At 35.6% G+C, this 19,377-nt stretch overlaps 1 protein-coding gene across 1 annotated transcript in view; it reads right to left on the minus strand.

Moving 5' to 3' along the window:
* LRRIQ1 (leucine rich repeats and IQ motif containing 1) overlaps positions 1–19,377 on the minus strand; it is a 118,286-nt gene that overhangs the window by 54,119 nt on the left and 44,790 nt on the right. Inside the window, exons 18-19 of the mRNA XM_026841039.1 lie at positions 18,828–18,947; positions 352–473 (exon numbers count right to left, since the gene is read on the minus strand). Coding sequence (XP_026696840.1) covers positions 352–473; positions 18,828–18,947 — 242 coding nt within the window. The remainder of the gene's footprint in view (positions 1–351; positions 474–18,827; positions 18,948–19,377) is intronic.

Here is a 19,377-nt window from a genome sequence, read left to right on the forward strand (position 1 = left end):
AAGAATGCAGCTGTGTAAGAAATCCCTTTTAATCTTTATCTAGTCTTACAAATCTCTGTTTCAACATCTATATCATGATATATGTGAAAAAACATGTTTTATGATTTATAATCAAAGCTAGATATATAAAAATACACACATATATCTTTATATTCTTAATTCTGGTAGTCAATGAAAAATGACAACTGAATTTAATATATTTGGTTTTAACAAGTAAATACATTTTAATTCCAATAAAATCATATTAAGCAAAAGTAGAAAAAGCATCAGAATACAGCCTTAAGTTCTCCTCCTTTTGATTTTTGTCAAATCCAAGTGAATTAAATATAATGAAAAATTATATTAACTTACCTTCTGTGAAAGCGGATATTTTCTGCTGAGTATGAATGTGGTCTGTTAACACACTGCCAAACTTCTTGTGGTGACAATGGGAAACTATTTGAATGTTCACTGGAATTTGAAGGCCTAGAATACTAAGTAAGAAAAAGGAAAAAATGCAGTTGATGATTCCTGCAAGTTTGAGTTTAAAATGTGCAGGTAAACCTGCACCAGGGTTTTCAGAGTCTACTAATATAACAGAAAGGATTCTTAATGGTCATATGCCCATAACAGACCTTACCTTCAACTAACTAAACAGGGCAAAAAGGTGAGTTTAGTTATACATGATGTCCCAAAATATAATGAATTATACATGTATGACTCCTTTCTTTTAATTGTAGGAAACAAAACATTAGTAATACTACACTTGTAACAAGAAGAGTAAACCCTAACAAAACAAAAAGCTAAAACTTCAAAGTTTATTAAATAACTAGCAGATATTTCAGTTCAATGACCTTTAGCGGTTCTGAAAACATTCAGCTGTTGTCATATAATGCAGATCTTAGTATTTTTAGTGTGTCAGCTAGTAATTTTTAATCCATTGCCAAATGTACAGATGAGGCACATCATCTTTTTTTCTGCTACTGTGAAGTGTTGAAATAAATCCAAAATAAAGAAAAAACTAAGCAAATGAAAGAAAAATCTAAAAGAAAAATTGCATCTGGAGATGAGGAGGAAGTCTGAGACTTCTAAAAGTAATTGTGTTTTCCAAGTCAATAGATTGTCATATTAATCACCCCAGAATAGCATATCCTTAAGGAAGGAATAAAGACTGAAGAATAAGAAGTTTCTGTGACATGTTACCCTTGGCCAGTGCAGCTGGTTTGAGAGCAGGAGTGTTTTTGAAGGGAAACGGGTGGAATCTAGAGTTAGCCATTCCTTCTCTAAGGCAGCCTTCATGAATGAGTGAAGTCAAATAGTGCACTGATAAAATCAGTTTAGTTTTGATAACTTTTGCAAAGTCTTTTTTAAATTGTCTTACATGCTGTTTCAAATGTTTTCAAGTCATATATCAGAACTGCCACCTGCAGAGCAATCACACTTAAAACACCTTTGGAGATCCCGTATTGTACTGTTTTATTTTAAACGAATCAGATTAACAGTATTTGTGAGTTGTGGGGTTTGGGGGGATTTTGGGGTTTGTTTTGTGTTTTAAATAAGTGCATCCCATTTCTCAAATTCTTGTAATTTTATCCCGACATTGTTAGTAGACCGTTATTAAAAAAGACTGCCAAACTGTGAAAAAATACAGACCTAAAGTTTTTAAGGGCCTAAAGAACATGAACACCTTTGTCTGCTGCTTTTGACTAATTGAGTATTTTATATCCAAAGGTAGGTGCCTGATGCTGTCAAACTTGCTTTTGTTGAGTTGAACTGAACTGGTGAATAGTTTTCATTGAAAACTGGGATTAAAAAAGTGAATGCTACATGCACTTATTCTTCAGTTAATCCATTTTATTTTTAATGTAATGGAATAATTTTCAAACTAAAATAATACCTTGGAATGAAGATGTGTGGTAGAATTAGGTGTTAACCGGTGTCTCTAGCACTTCAAGACAGAATTCAATTTTCTTTCACAAAAACAAAATTTAGCTTTTGTTTCAAACTCAACCTGTATATGACTTATTGTTTCTTATATGTCCTTGAGTTTTTGGACCACATGTTCTTTCAATATATTCTGATAAGTGAGAAGTGAATTACTCCACACAGTAAGTAAATACCTCTGAAGAATTTGACTTCACTTATACAGGGCTCAGTAATCCAGGTTGTTCTTACTTCAGCAGCAAAAAGGCTTCATTCTTTTGAAAATGACAAATTTATAAAACCAGACTACCTTTCTTCTATTCATAGAATATTTCAGATTGCACAGATTTCTGACCCTGAGAAAATATCCTAATTTTGGATACATTACTCTGTAGTTTGTATAAACAGGACTTTGCACAGCCTTAGATTGTTGAAAAAGAAGGTCTTCAAAACCCTTTGAAATTCTGAGAAACAAAAGGATCATATTCCAGCTCTTTTGGAAAGATTATTTCAGGTACTGGTCGCATAATTTGGTGACTATAAACCCACTCTTTTTATTTGTAATGTAACTGTGTTATTCTTTTTCGTTCATTCTGGCCTAGATTTTAAAAATAAATCTTCACTAAATTTTGACTATTTTCATGTTTAATAGGGATGCATTCTTACATCTTTCATTCGTTATTTCTGTAATTCCCTGTTCCTAGATTAAGTATATTTTGGGTTTTATTCTTTTACTTAATAAATCTTGATAAATTCTATGCCCTCATTATTAACAGATAATGTATCTTCACCACTCTTTCCCTTCTTACCATTTCATTTCATGATAAATATACAGCATTATCCTTTTTACCACACCTCCTCTCTCAGGTGGATGTTTATGTTAAGAAATATATGTAAATAAACTGTAAAGGCATGTAAGAAATAAAATGTTCCACATTTTTAACTGTTACATTTACTATAACCCACTAACCTATCTCTTCTCAGTGATTACTCTCATGCTGATGACGACCGAGTGGTTGATTGAAACAATTTTAATTAAAATTTTTAAAAAGTCACAGTTAAAATCTATTCCAGAAACAGATTGTAGTAAATCAAATCTCAGAGGTGATCATTTAAAGATGTGAAATTGGTACAATTCAGACACGGAAGACTGACAAGTTTGTATCTCACTAGAGACAAAGCTATGAAATATTCAAGTTTTGCAGTTGCTTGGGGTCTATGGGCAGAATGGTTAAAATTAATAACGATTAAAAAGGGAGAAAATCTGACCAAAACCCTAAATTAGATATTATTCCTCCTTGTCCTCCTTGAATTTACTATTCAGTTGCACTATGTAATTGTATTTCCACTTTTCCAGATGAGAGTTTTTTACTTATTTTCGAAGTGTGACAATGCAGTCCAGTCACAGGTAAACTCAATGTCTGCAAAAGATGTGTCTTCAACTTTGCTGGTGTATAAAGGTATATGAAAATGTCAAATTTCTGAAGTATTTTTTTCCTCCTCTATTTGCAAAAGAATCAATACAGCTGGAAGAGAGGTAGATTTCCACTTCTTGTACAATATAAATGTTAATCTACTTAATTGGTGTGTACAATGACGTGTCCATCAGTTACCTGGATACCTAAATGTCTTATATGAGCAGTGAATACAATCCAAGCTCTACTGTCAGATTTCAGGGCAAGTTTTACACTAGCTATTTGAACTTTTACCTCTCCGATTAAATTGTTTGCGACAGAAATCAATAAAATTGTGAAACATAAAAACTAACATTCCAAAGCTGTAGTTAATTTTTTGGAATAAGAATCACTTAAGCAGTACACTAATTGAATCCTTTTGCTTTATAGTTGTATCATAACCCAATTAAAATTTGTTGCTCTTAATATTTAGGTTGAAACTTTTCTCACAAATATTTTCTTAGTCCAGTGTTTGCCATTTATTAATTTAATATTCTCTACAGCGGTTTTATTTCTTTCATAGCCTATAAAATGTCTTTCAGTATTCTAAGTGTTGAAAAGAAATATCAATGAAAATATAAAAGTGTTATTCAAAGGTACAAATATGCAAGACAAAAAAAAAAAAAAAAAAAAGATTTATCATTAAGCATATTTGGCACTCCTAGGAATGTGTAGCATATTATAAAAATATATCACACTGTCGTTTGCTTTAGCCAGCAAAAATAAACACATAATTGATTTTCAAGTATATGCTTTTCCACTATGTTTATCCCTAGACATTCTGACAGCACCAAGTTCAAGAAACTTCTGTCCATACATTTCCCATAAACACTATAACTAAAGCAAAGTTTATGACATTTACCAATACCTAAGGCAAAAATAGATCCATTTCTACTAACATTTTTCACTAAGAGAAAAAAAAAAAAAAAAGCCAACAAATCACAGTATCTGAGATGAATTACAAAGCAAATACAATGATAATGTTTGATTGTATGACCCACATAAACAGTTATAGGCATACTCTATGTGTATTTCTAAAGCCAAATTAAGGAATTGATTTTAAAAATGATGTGGAATATAACATAGTTTTACACATATGTGTAAATCACATACAATTGATCTAACACACATTAGTTCATCCGAAGATATCTTTTATGCTTCTATATCCTCCATACTTTTATTTCTAGTGTTTGTTTCACATCAAAGACTGTACTACTTTAAAAAGTTTCAATTTTCACAAGCACACAAAACATACACAGACTTTTTTTTTGTTAAAACTTCACAGAAATAAATTCAATATAACACTGTTTGAAACACATTTTTTAAAACTTAACAAATTTCTCAAGGATTTCTTTTTTTTTTTTTTTTTTCCTTTAACTTAGTTTTCATTTAGCTCCTGCTCAGGACAAACAAGATACTTCCAAGACCAGAAAGAATACAGACCACCAAATCCACTATTAAACACAATACAATTATCCCTGATGTCATTCTTCAACAAGAAGAAGGTGTGAATCATTTGGGGGTTTGGGATTTTCTTTCTGAATTTTAATAATAAAACTTCCATAGTATGAGGTATTTCCATTTATCCATTAGGATCAAGAACTTTTTATCCTGATTCACAATGCATTTTTAATTCTTTGAGAGTCTAATCCTGTAGGATTTTTTCTTCCCTTTGATTTTGTAGCTCATCAATGAACTCTGGAGGCTTAGGGTTTTCTTTTATGCCATATTATATATTATCTTTTTCATTTCATTATTTATTTTTCAAATATTTATTCTACCCCTTCCTTTGCAAAATGTAATTACTATTTACCATCAAACATTAAATTTCTGTGGTCTCAGAAACAGAATCCAATCCTACAACCACCAGAGTCAGTGAAAATGGTGTTACTAACTTCAATGGGACTGAATGACTACTTAAATGCAGAGTTTTATTGTAAGTGTTATTTATATAATCTAATTCTAGACATATTTTATATGCTCTGGATTACATTCTGGAACTACATAATATTCTATAATTACTATACATGTAATTTGGGCTGTTCTGAGTCATATCTAAATCATGAACAAAAAATAGCTCACAGGACACAGTGTCAAATCTACAGTCATCATTGAAGCATTTCTACAACTGTCTGAACTGTGAACAATGTCGTCACATACTCCCTTTCATCTCTCTTAGATCAAGGAGAATCGCAAGAGTAAAATAAAAACCAAACCAATCCCTAAAACTGTACTATAGTTATAAGCAGAGGATGCAAGAAGACATTAACAACACAGGCTGAAAAGAAAGGCCAGCATTTGATACGTAACAACTCTGTTCCGTGATAGACCAAATATCTGTCTACATCAGTACTCTGCTTCCAGAAGAGTTCAGTAGAAGATACTTATGGAAAGAATGAAGGAAACTGGATTTGTTGAGGACAATCCTTCCTTGGTATATTTTTTCAAACCTTGGAAATTGGTAGTTTAAGGACTTTCTGCTAACACCTAGGAAAAGATTCTTCAACTTAAAACAGTAATCTAACTTCTTATGACAAATAAAACCATCTAGTCAGTGTGTTTGCAAGGTCACCAATATGTCAATCCAGATGGAATGCAATTCATTTACATCACTCAGAGCATATAACTGCTGAAGTGGTGGAACTCATAATCATAAGATGAATCACCACCTGACAAAACCATGAAAGTGTATTTGAAAATTAAGGGGAACTAATACTTTATACCACCCTCCTTCCATTTCCTCATTGACTCATTCACTGTTTGCAGGACAGCAAAGGTTTAGACAGAAGAATTAATTTATTAATATATATGTAGTACTTCTATTTATTTTGATATATATGTAGTGCTTTTATTTATACAGTATCTTAAGATAAAAATAGGAAAATTATCCAGAAGAATATAAACAAACAGAAGAAAATTAATATCCAAAACTTACTCTGAACTCAGAGGCAAGACTGACTCCTGAGCATTACAATGGAATAGGATGAATGGGAGGGAAAAAAACATCTTTTATTAAAAAAAAAAAAAAAAATTACACATTACAATTTCATAGAAACAGCATGTGGAATTCTTTGCTTTTAAAAAGAGATTCACCTGCCTGATTTTGTCTAACGTATTTTCTAGATGTGTCAGTTTAGGCCTTGCTGGGACCGGAGACCACGCTGCTGTTGTCTCTCCCCCACCCTCGGACACAAGTAATTTTCAGTCAGAATGGTTCTTTTTCAACCAGATTTTACAAACTACCTGCCCTCTCTACATTCAAAATTGTTTTTAATAAGAATAATATGTAAGACTAAATAAATAACTAAATAAAAGCTCTATAGCACTGTTCATAGCCCGGTGGGCCCATGAGACCTCGGGCCACCAAGGTAGAGATGCAACATACAGGTGGGCTCGAGATCGAGGGGTGGACCTCACCATTGACACCATTGCAGAGATCATCCACGGATGTGAGAGGTGTGCTGCAATCAAACATGCCAAGCGGGTGAAGCCCCAGCGAAATGGAGAGCGACGGCTGAAATATAGATATGGAGAGGCCTGGCAGATCGACTCCATCACACTGCCACAGACCCGCCACAGGAAGCGCCATGTGCTCACAATGGTGGAAGTAACCACTGGGTGGCTGAAAACTTACCCAGTGCCCCACACCACCGCCCGGAACACCATCCTGGGCCTTGAGACCCAAGTCCTGTGGCGACACGGCACCCCAGAGAGAATTGAGTCAGACATCGGGACCCACTTCTGAAACAACTTCATAACTGCCTGGGCAGAAGAACACGGCATCGAGTTGGTCTACCATATCCCCTACCACGCACCAGCCTCTGGGAAGATGGAGTGCTCCAATGGACTGTTAAAAACCACATTGAAAGCACTGGGAGGTGGGACCTTCACAGACTGGGACATGCATCTAGCAAAGGCCACCTGGCTAGTCAACACAAGAGGATCTGCCAGTCGAGCTGGCCTGGCTCAGTCGAGACCTCCACGTGCTGTAGATGAGGATAAAGTCCCTGTGGTGCGCATGAGGAATATATTGGGAAAAATGGTCTGGTTTAGTCCTGCGCCAGGCAAAGGTAAAGGCAAACCCATCCACGGGATTGCTTTTGCTCAAGGACCTGGGTGCACCTGGTGGTTGATGCAGGACAGTGGAGAGGTCCAATGCGTACCACAGGGGGACTTGATTCTGGGTGAGAACATGCCGTGAATTATGCTGTGCCTGTGTAAATTATTACTTTGTTATTGTTAACTGCTAAATGGCAGCTGGACATGACGCAGATGGTATAGAATAAAGGGGTGGAGTATATCCTGGTTCAGCTAGGATAGGGTTAGGTTTCCCCAGCAGAGAGAGAGGGAGAAGGGATCTCCAGCCGGGTTATTCATACCATGCTGACGTCAGGTCCGGGCGCGGGAACTTTTTTCCTTTGTAGCTTTGGTTGCGGGAAGCACATGGCGGGTTTGTTCCGTAACCATTGCGGTATTTCTCTGTATATCTTTTGTCTTGTTCACTGTTATTGCTGTTTATTGTTGCTATCATTGCTACTGTTGTTGTTCAGATTGTTTATCACACTGTTGTATTAAGTTTCTTCTTATTTTAACCCGGGTTTGTGCCTCACTGCCAGCCTGACCGGCTGAGGGTGGGGGAGGGGTAATGGCAACGTGGTCTCCGGTCCTGGCACAGCTTAAACCAACATGAGCATACAAATTTAAATAAAGTTCTTCAGAGTGGTGATGTCCTTGATTTAGACTTTCCTAGGTTTTAGTGAGTATATATGAATAGTGCAGGTAAAGTCTAGTTCACTCCAAGAAAATAAAAAAGTTAAAACAAAAAGACAAGCGAAAGACAGTACTTTAATCCAAGGCAGAATGTTCAACAGCATTGTATCACTATTTCAAACAAGCTGACAAAATTTCTTTTGGGGCAATATATGTCACATGACGAAACTGCTGTTCCTAGTGTTTGACATTCTGTAGATTAAATAGTTGCTCAGACTGGGAGGGGAAGTAGTCAGGCAGAAGGATGCTGAAGGTTAGCCTTGTAGATATTCACAATAATAAAGGGCATGCCACAGCCAGCCATACTGTACTGTCTTTCATCTGTCAGGAAGATATAACTCTCTCTTGGTTCCTGGCAAACATATTTCACTCTGTGGGGTATTTCTTTCAAATATCATGCTACTCCAGGACAACATGGTTCATTTCTTTTTAAATTAATCTTAATTTCTGCCAAGGCCTAAATGTTCTTTGCTAGTAATTTCTTCTCTAAAAGCATAAGTAAGTTTTGACAAACTTCTTAAGAAATCAGAAAATTTTAGCCCTTACAGCTGATACAGAGGACTTGATCACTTTTCTATGCTCATTTATATATTGTTGATAGTCAGCGATTGAAAACTTCATTTGAAATTAAAGATCTGAATATTTTTGTGTATTTAGCCTTTTCTTTCAACCAGTCTTGTCAGGAATCAGATGACTCTATGGGATAGCTTTTCTGAATTCATGCATAAAGCTTAGCTCAGTGTTAGGAAGTTGAATATCAATTCACACACAGACTTTTAAAAAGCTTCCAAACCTAATCTAGTATCAAATATGAACATCCTTAACTGAAAGTTGCATTATTATTCCATTTCCAATATCACAAAATTTCAGTCTAAGTTCTGTCCTTTTAAAACTATATGTAAATGTCTTGATTTGAACAATGTTATAAAAAAACTGTATGCAGAGTTCTTTTTAATTAGACAGTTTAGTGGATATACATTTTACAGAAAACAGGTCTCCGAACTGCAAGCAGTAGGAAAAACAGTCTTTTTCTCTGCATTTGTCTTTCATGCTTTTTCACATATTTTATGTGGTGAAGATAAATAGGTTAGCACTCTAATATAGGTTATTTTAACCTTTGGCAATGCTTCTCTTTTAACCCTGTCTTTATATAAGACAAGAGAACTAGGAAAGAAAGCTGGGCATGGCTGCATTCTTACAACTGCTAAACCCAAACAATGTTTCAAGAAAAAAAAGTAGCAAGTATCTGGGTTCCAGAGAAATATCACAACAATTAATTGACGCCAAGAAATTTTGTAGACTTACAAAAGCTGGTTAATTATTAGAGTACATTCCTGTAGGAAAATTAGAGGACAAGCATAGTTGTGCAGTTGTCCATTTATAAGAAGGATATATTGACAGTTACTGGAAAAATCACAACATTCTGTTAAAAACATTCAAGAAAATTTTATTGGGGAATATCTTCTCCACATGTCATTTTTCACTCTTTAATCAGCTCAGAAAACTAACCATTCTCTCAAATTCTATGCATATGTATTTATATACATATGTATTTATATTTAATATATGTATCTATGTGATTTCTTTAAATAGATATGACTAAGATTATGGAAAATATTTATTTTGGAATATGCAAAAGTAAATTAATAATTAAAATTTTAGGGACCCTAAAAGTTTTCATTCACAAAAAAAGTTGAATGTATACATACATGATTAAGTCTCAAAAAGTCTGGAAGTTATTATAGTTCATGTCAGTCATTCATGGCCTATGTGACCCAAAATTTCATAGAACTGCATTTTTGTCTTAAGCCTGACAGTGTTCAAATGAAGCTCTGGGTCCTACATCTTTATCTGAATACAGGAATAAAAAATACAGATGGGTAAATGGTAACCTCAGCTTCAGAGGTTAGACATGGTTCAAGTAGGCATCAGAAATGTATGCTTCAAAAATCTTTTCAGATCTATACCCTCACCATGTCAGTAAACATCAGGCACCTGGCAACTTCAAGCAACCCCTCAAAATGTCTCTAAGACCCCAGATGCAGTCTTCCCACACTAAAATGACAAGAATCTTCCCCTCTCTGACTCACACTACACAAACTTTAGCTGGTAGGCCTTTTTCCAAGTTCTACCTCTGTGAAAACAAACAAAACTTTCAAGGGGCAATTAAAAATGCAACAAATAAAACAGGGAAGGGATCCTTCACCCCCACCCTCTAAATACTGTACATTCAAAGAATACACAATTTCAAAGGAAGATAACCCAAAATGTTCTACCAAGTTTGGGGAATAAATACTAAAAACAAATTAGAAAAGAAAGTGGTACTTCAGCTTGAAGTTTTGTCAAAGGAAGGGAAGTCAGGCAGAAGCACAGAGTTAATAAAAAATATTATAGTCATCTAACCTTTTATATGTTTCAAAGTTTATGTCACATGAGAAATTTGAATCAATTTCAAGACAACTTTTCCTTTTGCTTTAAAGTCCCTATTTCAGAAATAAGAATGAAAAGATATTTGCAAGATAAATAGCAAAGACTAAGTTTTAAGCATATATTTTTTTAAACTGATGACAATGAATCTCTAATTACACTAAAAATGTTTAATTCCAGAGGTATGCCTTAATCATTTCTCAGCTTCACTTATACTGTCCTTCTTATATGTCCCCATCACTAAATCTTCTACTTGAAATAAATTATGTACAAATGAATCCAGCTGAAATTTGTTGATTCACAACTGTAGTCTCAACACCTTAAATCTTTTGGGACCTGCACTGCTACTCCCTGAGGAAACTCAAGACCTTCAGGAGTTGATTCTTTGGGATGTTTTCCTGTTGTAAACTCAGATCAATAGCTACTGCTATTTCTGTATCACAATAAAATTTTAAAGTATTTTTCATACAGACAAATTGACTAGAGTGAGTACCAAGAGATGGTTGTAACAGTTTTTAGCATTTAGGATTCCTTAGCCCACTCCATTCAAGGACAAACTAAATATAAAGTTAGTTTTTAGCTAAATTAAGAATGTGTTATAGGGTAAATTATGGGGATTTTTTCCCTTCTCTGCTTCCAGTATTAGAAACTCAAGAATTGCATGGTGAAGAAAATCCATTAGGGCCCTAGATCCTTTTCTGTGGTGCTGTTTCCTAGACAGTCAGCCCCTAGCCGACAGTGTTGCATGGGGTGACTCTAGCCCATATATTGGACTTTGCACTTGCTTTTGTTCAACATCATGATGCCCTGGTCAGACTGTTTACCCAGCCTGTGCAGGCTGCTTTAAAGAACACCCTGGTCCTCCAGCTTACCAACCACTGCCTCCAATTTGGTATCACCTGCACACTTGCTGAGATTGCATTCTGTTCCTTCATACAGGTTGTTAACTAAAATATTAACTATTTTGGACACCCTACTATTCATGATGGGCTCCTGTCCACGAGGTGGATTTTGCACCACAGACCACAACTATCTGAACTTGTCAGTCCAGTCAATTTGTAACTCACCTGCTTGTCCGGCCCATACCTCAGCAAATTTTGAGAGTAAGACTGCGTGAGACTGTCAATGGCCTTGCTAAAATAAAGGCTTGCAATATGCACTGCCCTCTCCTTATTCGCAGTGCCAGTTACCTTGTGACAGAAAGCAGTAAAGTTTATCAGTCCTTGGTAAACCTTGGCTGCTCCCAATCACCTTCTTTCATGGGTTTAGAAATGGCTTCTGAAAGGATTTTCTCTACAACCTTCCCAGGAACCGAGATAAATTTGATTGGCCTCTAGTTCCCTAGATCTTTCTTCTTGCCTTTCTTGAAGTTGGGTGTGATGTCTGTCCCTTTCTGGTCACCAGTAACCTCCTCCAGTTGTCACAACCTTTCAAAGATTATAGAGCAACCTCAAAATGGTATCAGGCAGCTTGCTCATTACCCTTGGCTGCATCCCATCTGGTCCCTGGAACCAGGGAGTTCAGGTGAGTTAAGCTGTGCTGTGGTTGGATAACATCTGCTATATTCTAAACTAAAAGGCCTTCAAGCTCCAGGCAACAGGACATGTACGGATTTAAGTGCAGGAGAAAGGAAGCTGGTCTCTCACTCTGCTTTTTGGTTCCTACAAAAGTACTGCTATTAACTCAACTGAAGTAATGGCTGCATCAATGGCCTCTTCTCACAGAGCACAGACAAGTCAGTTAGGAGAGCTCCTGAAATTTGCAAATAGGCATTACTAAAAAGTCTTTTTCAATGGAATTCAATGTATGTGGACATGCTAAATATCAGACATTTAACTAGATCCTTTAAACACAATCTATACCTACACTAAATTGTCGGTTTTAACATTACACAAAGCTTAAAGGGAAAATTAGGGAAGTTAGATTCAATGATTTGGGACACTTAGCTCAGCTTTCAAGAGACTCCAGATGCAAATGGACTCACTGAGCAGAGTTGATGGCTCTGTTATTATTTCCATCTACAATGGTGCATTTGGCTTAGAATGATTTTCTTTTGAGGCTAAAGTAATGAGTCTAAACCAACAGAGAACTAAGACTTTTTTCACTTTTATACATTTTTCCACTGCTTGGCCTGTTTATTTAATTCTGATGCTTGACTTTAAAGAAATAAGAGTAGGAACTTTAATTAATGACATCGCTATACTTTGATATGTCATACAAGCTAAATATAATTTAGAAAAATACTACACCATTTGTATAAATACGTGTTCCAAATGATATCTTTAGTGTCATGCATCATTAGTGGACTTTCTTTTTGAAGGTATTTGTTTAAAACTGGCTATTTAAACAAGAATTAGATAAGAGACAAACCATCATGACAGTTTCTGTTAGAAAATTAAAAGCATTTCAGGTGGCATCAAGAACGGACATCTCATGGTGGAAGGCCAGGAAGCAATCAGAGCACATTCTGTACAAGCTGTGAAGCTGTAGTGTTAGCAATGGCCACAACTCCCAATAGCTGTGTTTGCATTTATTTTATCAGATACTGACTGTAACAACCTACTTCCAAGGCCAGGATATCTACCAGATAACTAGAAAAAAAATATTTCAGCATTTTAGATGTGTCATTGTTGAAAGAGGTAGAAAAAAGGCTTTATGCATCTGATGTTGCCACAGACTGAGAATGGCATGTGATTCATTAATATATAGCAGCTGAAGAAGCAGGATCATATCAAGAGATTGTTGATACACACTCATTCAAAAGATTGATCTTCCAATGTGTTGCTTAGGAGAGAGTTTTTCCCCGTCCTTTTTATAAGAGGATGGATCTAATAGATTTTCATCATATGCTTTTTTTGCTTTTTTACAACACTGTAACTTTATAAGAAATTTGATGAAAAAAGTATCATATTCTTTGCAGTATACAAGACTGAAAGGCTGGATTCTGATCTGACATTTATAAGCAATTACAAGAACTAGACATGCATAAGAGTGTCAAGATACAACAAATGTTATGGGGACCTTCTAATCATAGGCTACACTTATTTCCTGGCACTAGCCAGAAAAAAGCAATCACTGTTACAAGCCCAAAACCACAAGCTCATAGCCTGAGACAAACCATATCATGAAGAACTATCTGAAAAGAAAACAAAACACATGTTATGTGTCCAGTTTGGATAGTTGATAAGAATATTAAAGATGGGAGATGTAAAGAAGTTGTTGCTCTAATTGCTGTTTACTTTTCAAGAGTTAGCACATATGAAGTAGCTTTTATACTTCTCCTCTCCCTCCCGAAAACAAAACAAAACAAGAAAAACAAAACTGCTGCCTAGTTGCCACAGAAGGGAAAGAAAAAAATAGGAATGGCTATGTGTTTGAGTGTGGATATGTAAAAAATATGAAGGAAACTCCTTGTCAGTAATTTCAAATGATACCAAAAAGACTGGGATTTTAAAGTTCTACACAATCAAGCTCAGAAGCAGAACAACTGTCCTGGTTTTGGCTGGGATAGAGTTAATTTTTCTTCTTAGTAGCTAGAATAGTGTTGTGTTTTGGATTCAGTAAGGGATTTGGTATGAGAAGAATGTTGATAATACACTGATGTTTTCAGTTGTTGCTAAGAGATCAAGGACTTTCCAACTACCCATGTCAGCCCATGTGCAGGTGTACAAGAAGCTGGGAGGGAGCAGAGACAGAGCACTGGTCCCAAATTGACCGATGAAATATTCCATATCATGTAATGTCTCACTCAGTATATAAGGGAAGGTCAGCTGGGAAGGAGGGTGTCCTTTCTCACTTCCAGGATTGCGATTGTGGAATCGTGGTATTTCAAGATTGCTAGCCCAGCACGGGCTGGGTATCAGTCAGTGTGCAGTGAGGAATCGCATTGTGCATTACCGGTTTGTACTTTCCATTATTGTTTTATTCTATTTCAATTATTAAACTACTTTTATCTCAACCTAGAAGTCTTTCCTCTACCCCTCCAATTTTCCCCCACATCCCCTGGGTGGAGGAGGGTGAGCCAGTGGCTGTGTGGTGTTTGGCTGCTGGCCAGGTTTAAACCACAACAACAACACTTTGTCTCAGGGCAACAAATTTATTCCCTTTGATGAAGGAAGCAGTGATGGATTTCTTTTTAGCTTGGTTGCAATTTACAAGGTTACTTTCTTGTTCAAAAAGTAGGACTAGATAGCCCTGACTTAAACTAAATTCAAAAAATGAAGTTTTGAAAAACACAATACCTGCTTTCTGTGTCATGTAACCAACAACACTGGTAGTTATTTTGATGAGAATTAAGCATATGTCCATATTCTGATTCAGTGTAGGAAAATAATCTTTTATTCAATGTCCACTGTTCTAAGTAAAGGATTGTCTTAAAACTGATCATATTCAATTGGTTTCTGACACACTGGCAAGTTCAGCCATTTTGCATTTGGCTCACATCATATTCCCATCAGGAAAACAACAATGCTGCTGGTTACATGGTATAGAAAGTAAGAGTTGTGTCAAGCAAATGTTGTCAGATTTTGTCCACCAGAGGTAAAATGAGCTCTGCCTTGTAGATCATTTGCTACATGGATGGACTGCTGATGAAAGATTATCTTAAGATCAGCCTTCTGGAGCATATAGGCTGGAATTCTCCAAAGTCCACATGAAAGACATGAAAACATCACTAAATACCAGGCTCATACTTTCTGAGACATGTGTTGGCCAGATCTTTCATCTCATCTGGGATAGCCTGTTTAACATTGCACAATACAACTGACACAAAACACTACTGCTGTCAATTGTCTCTGGAAATCTTTGGCAAAGTACAGGAGCTGATATGAATACAAGAAGATATCAGTAACTGTTCAGGTGATATGATTACTATTCATGCTGTTGTGAGCAAGATAAAGACCCTTCCACCAGCTCAATCACACGCAATCCAATTTTCACGTGATGCGGTGCCAAACTTGTACTAAAAATATACCACTGCTCAATGTGCATAAATGAAGTAAGCAGAAGATCTTTGGCAAAGACTAGAGATTTTCCCATGCTGTTTTGCAGCCTCACCTTCCACAGAGCACTGGGTACACTGAGTTTATAATGAAGATATTAAACAGTAATTTAATGAAGATCGGTGCTTAATGACTTATTGCATTGACACCAGCAAATCGTTTAAATGGGTGCTTGCCCACTAGTGATTTTGTAGGATGCCAGATAATACTGAATGAAAACATTATGATTGAAATCTACATAACAGTGGTATAAAAAAACCCCAGTGACTATACCACAATATAGTGGACTATTCCAAAAACTTTTGGACAAGACTTAGTACATTTGTATTGGTTTGCAACAAGGAAAGGTTCTTCTGCCCTTCTCTCTCATTTCACTCACCCTAACCAACAGTGAAATCTGCAGTACAAAATGGTGTCCAGATATTTTTTTCTTCCTCCAAACTCTAGCATATGGGATCTCTTAGACCAGCAATATGTACTCCTCTCTACACACTTGTTTAAGGCCAAACAGATAGCCACTGATATGTGTCATCATTTGGCTCTGCTTCAGCACTTTGCTATAAAACACTGAGGCCAGAAAGGAGTATACACTATTCCAAGCTTTTGCTGCTTGCCTCTGCAGAAGTATAAAGTCATGTGATTTGGTATCATCTGACTGCAGAGAATGAAACTGCTAAAGACACATGGAACCAGGCAACCTAGGACTGAGGATGGCTAGTCTGGGCTAGGCAGGGCAGAGTGTAGGCCCATTATAGTTAAGGCATATATTTCTCACAGTAAAACTGCAGTACAGAAAAAAAAAACATGCTTGAAAAAAAGAAAAAAAAAAAGAAGGAAAAAGTATGACAAATATTGAATGGTATAAATCTAGTTACAGCCATTAATCTTGAACACTGAGATGCTCACTCACTGAAAAAAAGTATATCCTTCATGGCCATATACATTGCAAATTTATCACATACGCTACTCTGTAGAAAACAGATGTTCTTATATTTTTCATCACAAGAAGCTAAGGGCCTGAGTAACTTATTTGATATCAGTTCCCAGTTCAGCATTTGAGCCTGTCATGCAAATTAAAATGTCATCTCATGGTTCTCCTGTCATGATCTGAACCTAAACACTTTCTCTGAGATTCCTCCCTAAACCCGTGTTTTATTTCTTTCCTAATAAACTCAATAACAATTTGAAAATTAAAAAAAGGAAGAAATGTGTAGCAACACCAGAAGGTGATGCTGTTCAAGCCTTTCTGAAATGAGCTAGCCTTTTTTTTTCCTGCCTTCCTCACTCCTTCCTTTTCTCCTTGGCCTCAGGAGCAACTGCCCAAATGTGATTGCATTGCTGACAGACAGATGGAACAAAACTGCCCATGTAGTTTTCAGTTTACCAATTAAAAAAAAAAACCCAACCCACAGGATTATTTGGGCCAAACAGAGTGAAACAAGAACAGTTCAATTGAATTACAGTATTTAAGACTCTGCCCTACCGGCTGAATAATTCAAAACAGGATATTTTCCTTCTTTAATATACGAACAGATACTTCCTTCCTGTGTGAAGAAGTAAATCCTTCAACTTTCTGCTTTTTATTATTTTAGAAAGAAGCCAGGGATCAGAGAACACCAACTAATGAGACTGTTCTTTTTTGTATATATATTTCAAATTAAAATGAAAAAAAATCCTAAAATTTAAGCCAGATCTCTATGTTTACACACACACATTTCCTGTCTACCAAATGATTCCTGGGACTCTTGCCTCAAACATTTTGCATGCTCATAAAACAAGACAGTAATTATGAAAATGTATCTTAAAATAGCTGCTGAAAGGGAGAAGAAAAAAAAATTACTCTAAGTCATCAAGTGATTGGTAATAATTTCATACAAAGTTCAACTACTTTCTAAGCGGAACAGGGTGGCAAAAGAAGGCTGATACTTAGATGACCAAAGACTGATCAAGTGTAAACTGCACTGCTCCAACTAACAACATATTTGGTTTCATAACTCTCTATGAGCCCTACAAACATGTGATAATAAATAGGATTTAATCCTGTCAGTAGAAGGGCTATTGCTTCAATCTCCTTTGCAAAATTAGAATGGAATATTGACAAATGGCTCTTCCAAAGATGAAGCAGCTGAATAAGCACATTCAGAGACAAGGGTTCATGAAAACCGTTAGTCATATCCTCTTAGGTCTCAAATGGCCACATTGCTATCAGGTTTTTTTTTTGCTTTACCTGAAACCACTAAAAAAAAAAATAAAAAAATCTAACCAATGTGAATAATGAGAGAAAGCAGTGCTCCAGACAAATATATAGGTAAGTCATCAACAGCTGCCTTACTGTGCATACTGAGTCTAGAACTTCCCACATAGAATGTGTCTTTTGAAGCTATAAAACATAAAATTGGTTTAAAGATCCTTTTCCTTGCTAACTGAATGACAAGGTTGATCCCATAGATATTTTTATTTTTTACTTAATTATTGTTAAATTCACATTTTGAATGTAATGTTATTCTTCAAATTCCTTTGGTTCCTGCTTTTATTTAGACTGGAAACTTCTGAGACAATTTCAATCATCTGAAACTGAAAGAACATTATTAACTCTATTTAACTTGTAAAAATTACTAGCAATAACTACTGTATTTTGTGTATCACAGATCATCTAAATATGGTTTTTTTTCTGATTTAACTATACTTCTCTTCATAATTTACTACTGTATTCAGACTAGTGATCCGTTTAGCACTTTACCTATAAGACAAAAGAAGAGCTAATAAGACTATTTCACCTCTGGTTTTGGGGGTGCATTCTTTTTATTGGAATTCTGCAACACTGACTCTCAGTTATATTTTCTATATTTTTCGGCTATATTATTGTTACCATTCTATCATGAAAATGAACAACATAGACACTCAAATACTGTTGACATTATAATCTGTTAGTAAAATACTGAAAAGCTAAACATTTTAGAACAAAAGTAGCTGTTTCCTTATACTCTTTCAATTGTCCTTTAACTGTAGAAATATATGGGGTTCTTTGGTGGGTGTGACATTAATAGCACAATAACTACCAGAGCATCTCAAAGAGCAGGAAGCAATTAATCCATGACAAATACACTTAAATGAGCTGTATATATCAAATGCTTCTTTATTTCTGGACATCCAACATGATAATTCTATTCCTGGTAGTCTTTTAAATTTCTTTTATTTCCAAATCCCTCACAATTGCTTAATAAGAATAATATTATTTTTTACATTAAGTTTTTATGCTAATCACTGTGCTTACTTCGGAAAACGTGAAATCATCCACATTTATTACTTCATAGTCATCCTCCACTTCATCATTTTTAACAGCTGCAATAGCACTCGCCAGTTTCTTTCGCAAAAGAAAACCCTTCCAAAATGCCTAAACAAAAAATTTAAAGCATGTTATACAAAGCCATAGATCAAACCCAAATCCAGATTCTCTATGTTATCCCATTAGGAAGATAAAACATCTTGGGCCTTGGTTTAATAGCTCAATGATCTGTTTTTTGAACTTTATGTGACATTTAAAACTACAAGACAAATTAAATGCCAGCATATGTCTAAAGCTTAGAGTACTCAAGAGGCTCTCCACAAGTAAGCAGAAAGGAATCCTGCAACTCCCTCAACTACAAACCTGGGTCAACTAATTAATTATTTGACAATTCCTTGAGGGACTATTATAAACTGAAAGTAAAGGCTATATAAGACAAAGTTGAGTGTCAACTTTCAAATTACTGAGAATAAAAATACACTTGTACTAAATGTCTAATAGTTTACAAGTAGCAATTCTTGGAGACATCTCATGCAAT

This window comes from Athene cunicularia (assembly GCF_003259725.1).
Source record: "Athene cunicularia isolate RWA chromosome 1 unlocalized genomic scaffold, athCun1 chr1_part2, whole genome shotgun sequence".
NCBI classification, from domain to species: Eukaryota; Metazoa; Chordata; class Aves; order Strigiformes; family Strigidae; genus Athene; species Athene cunicularia.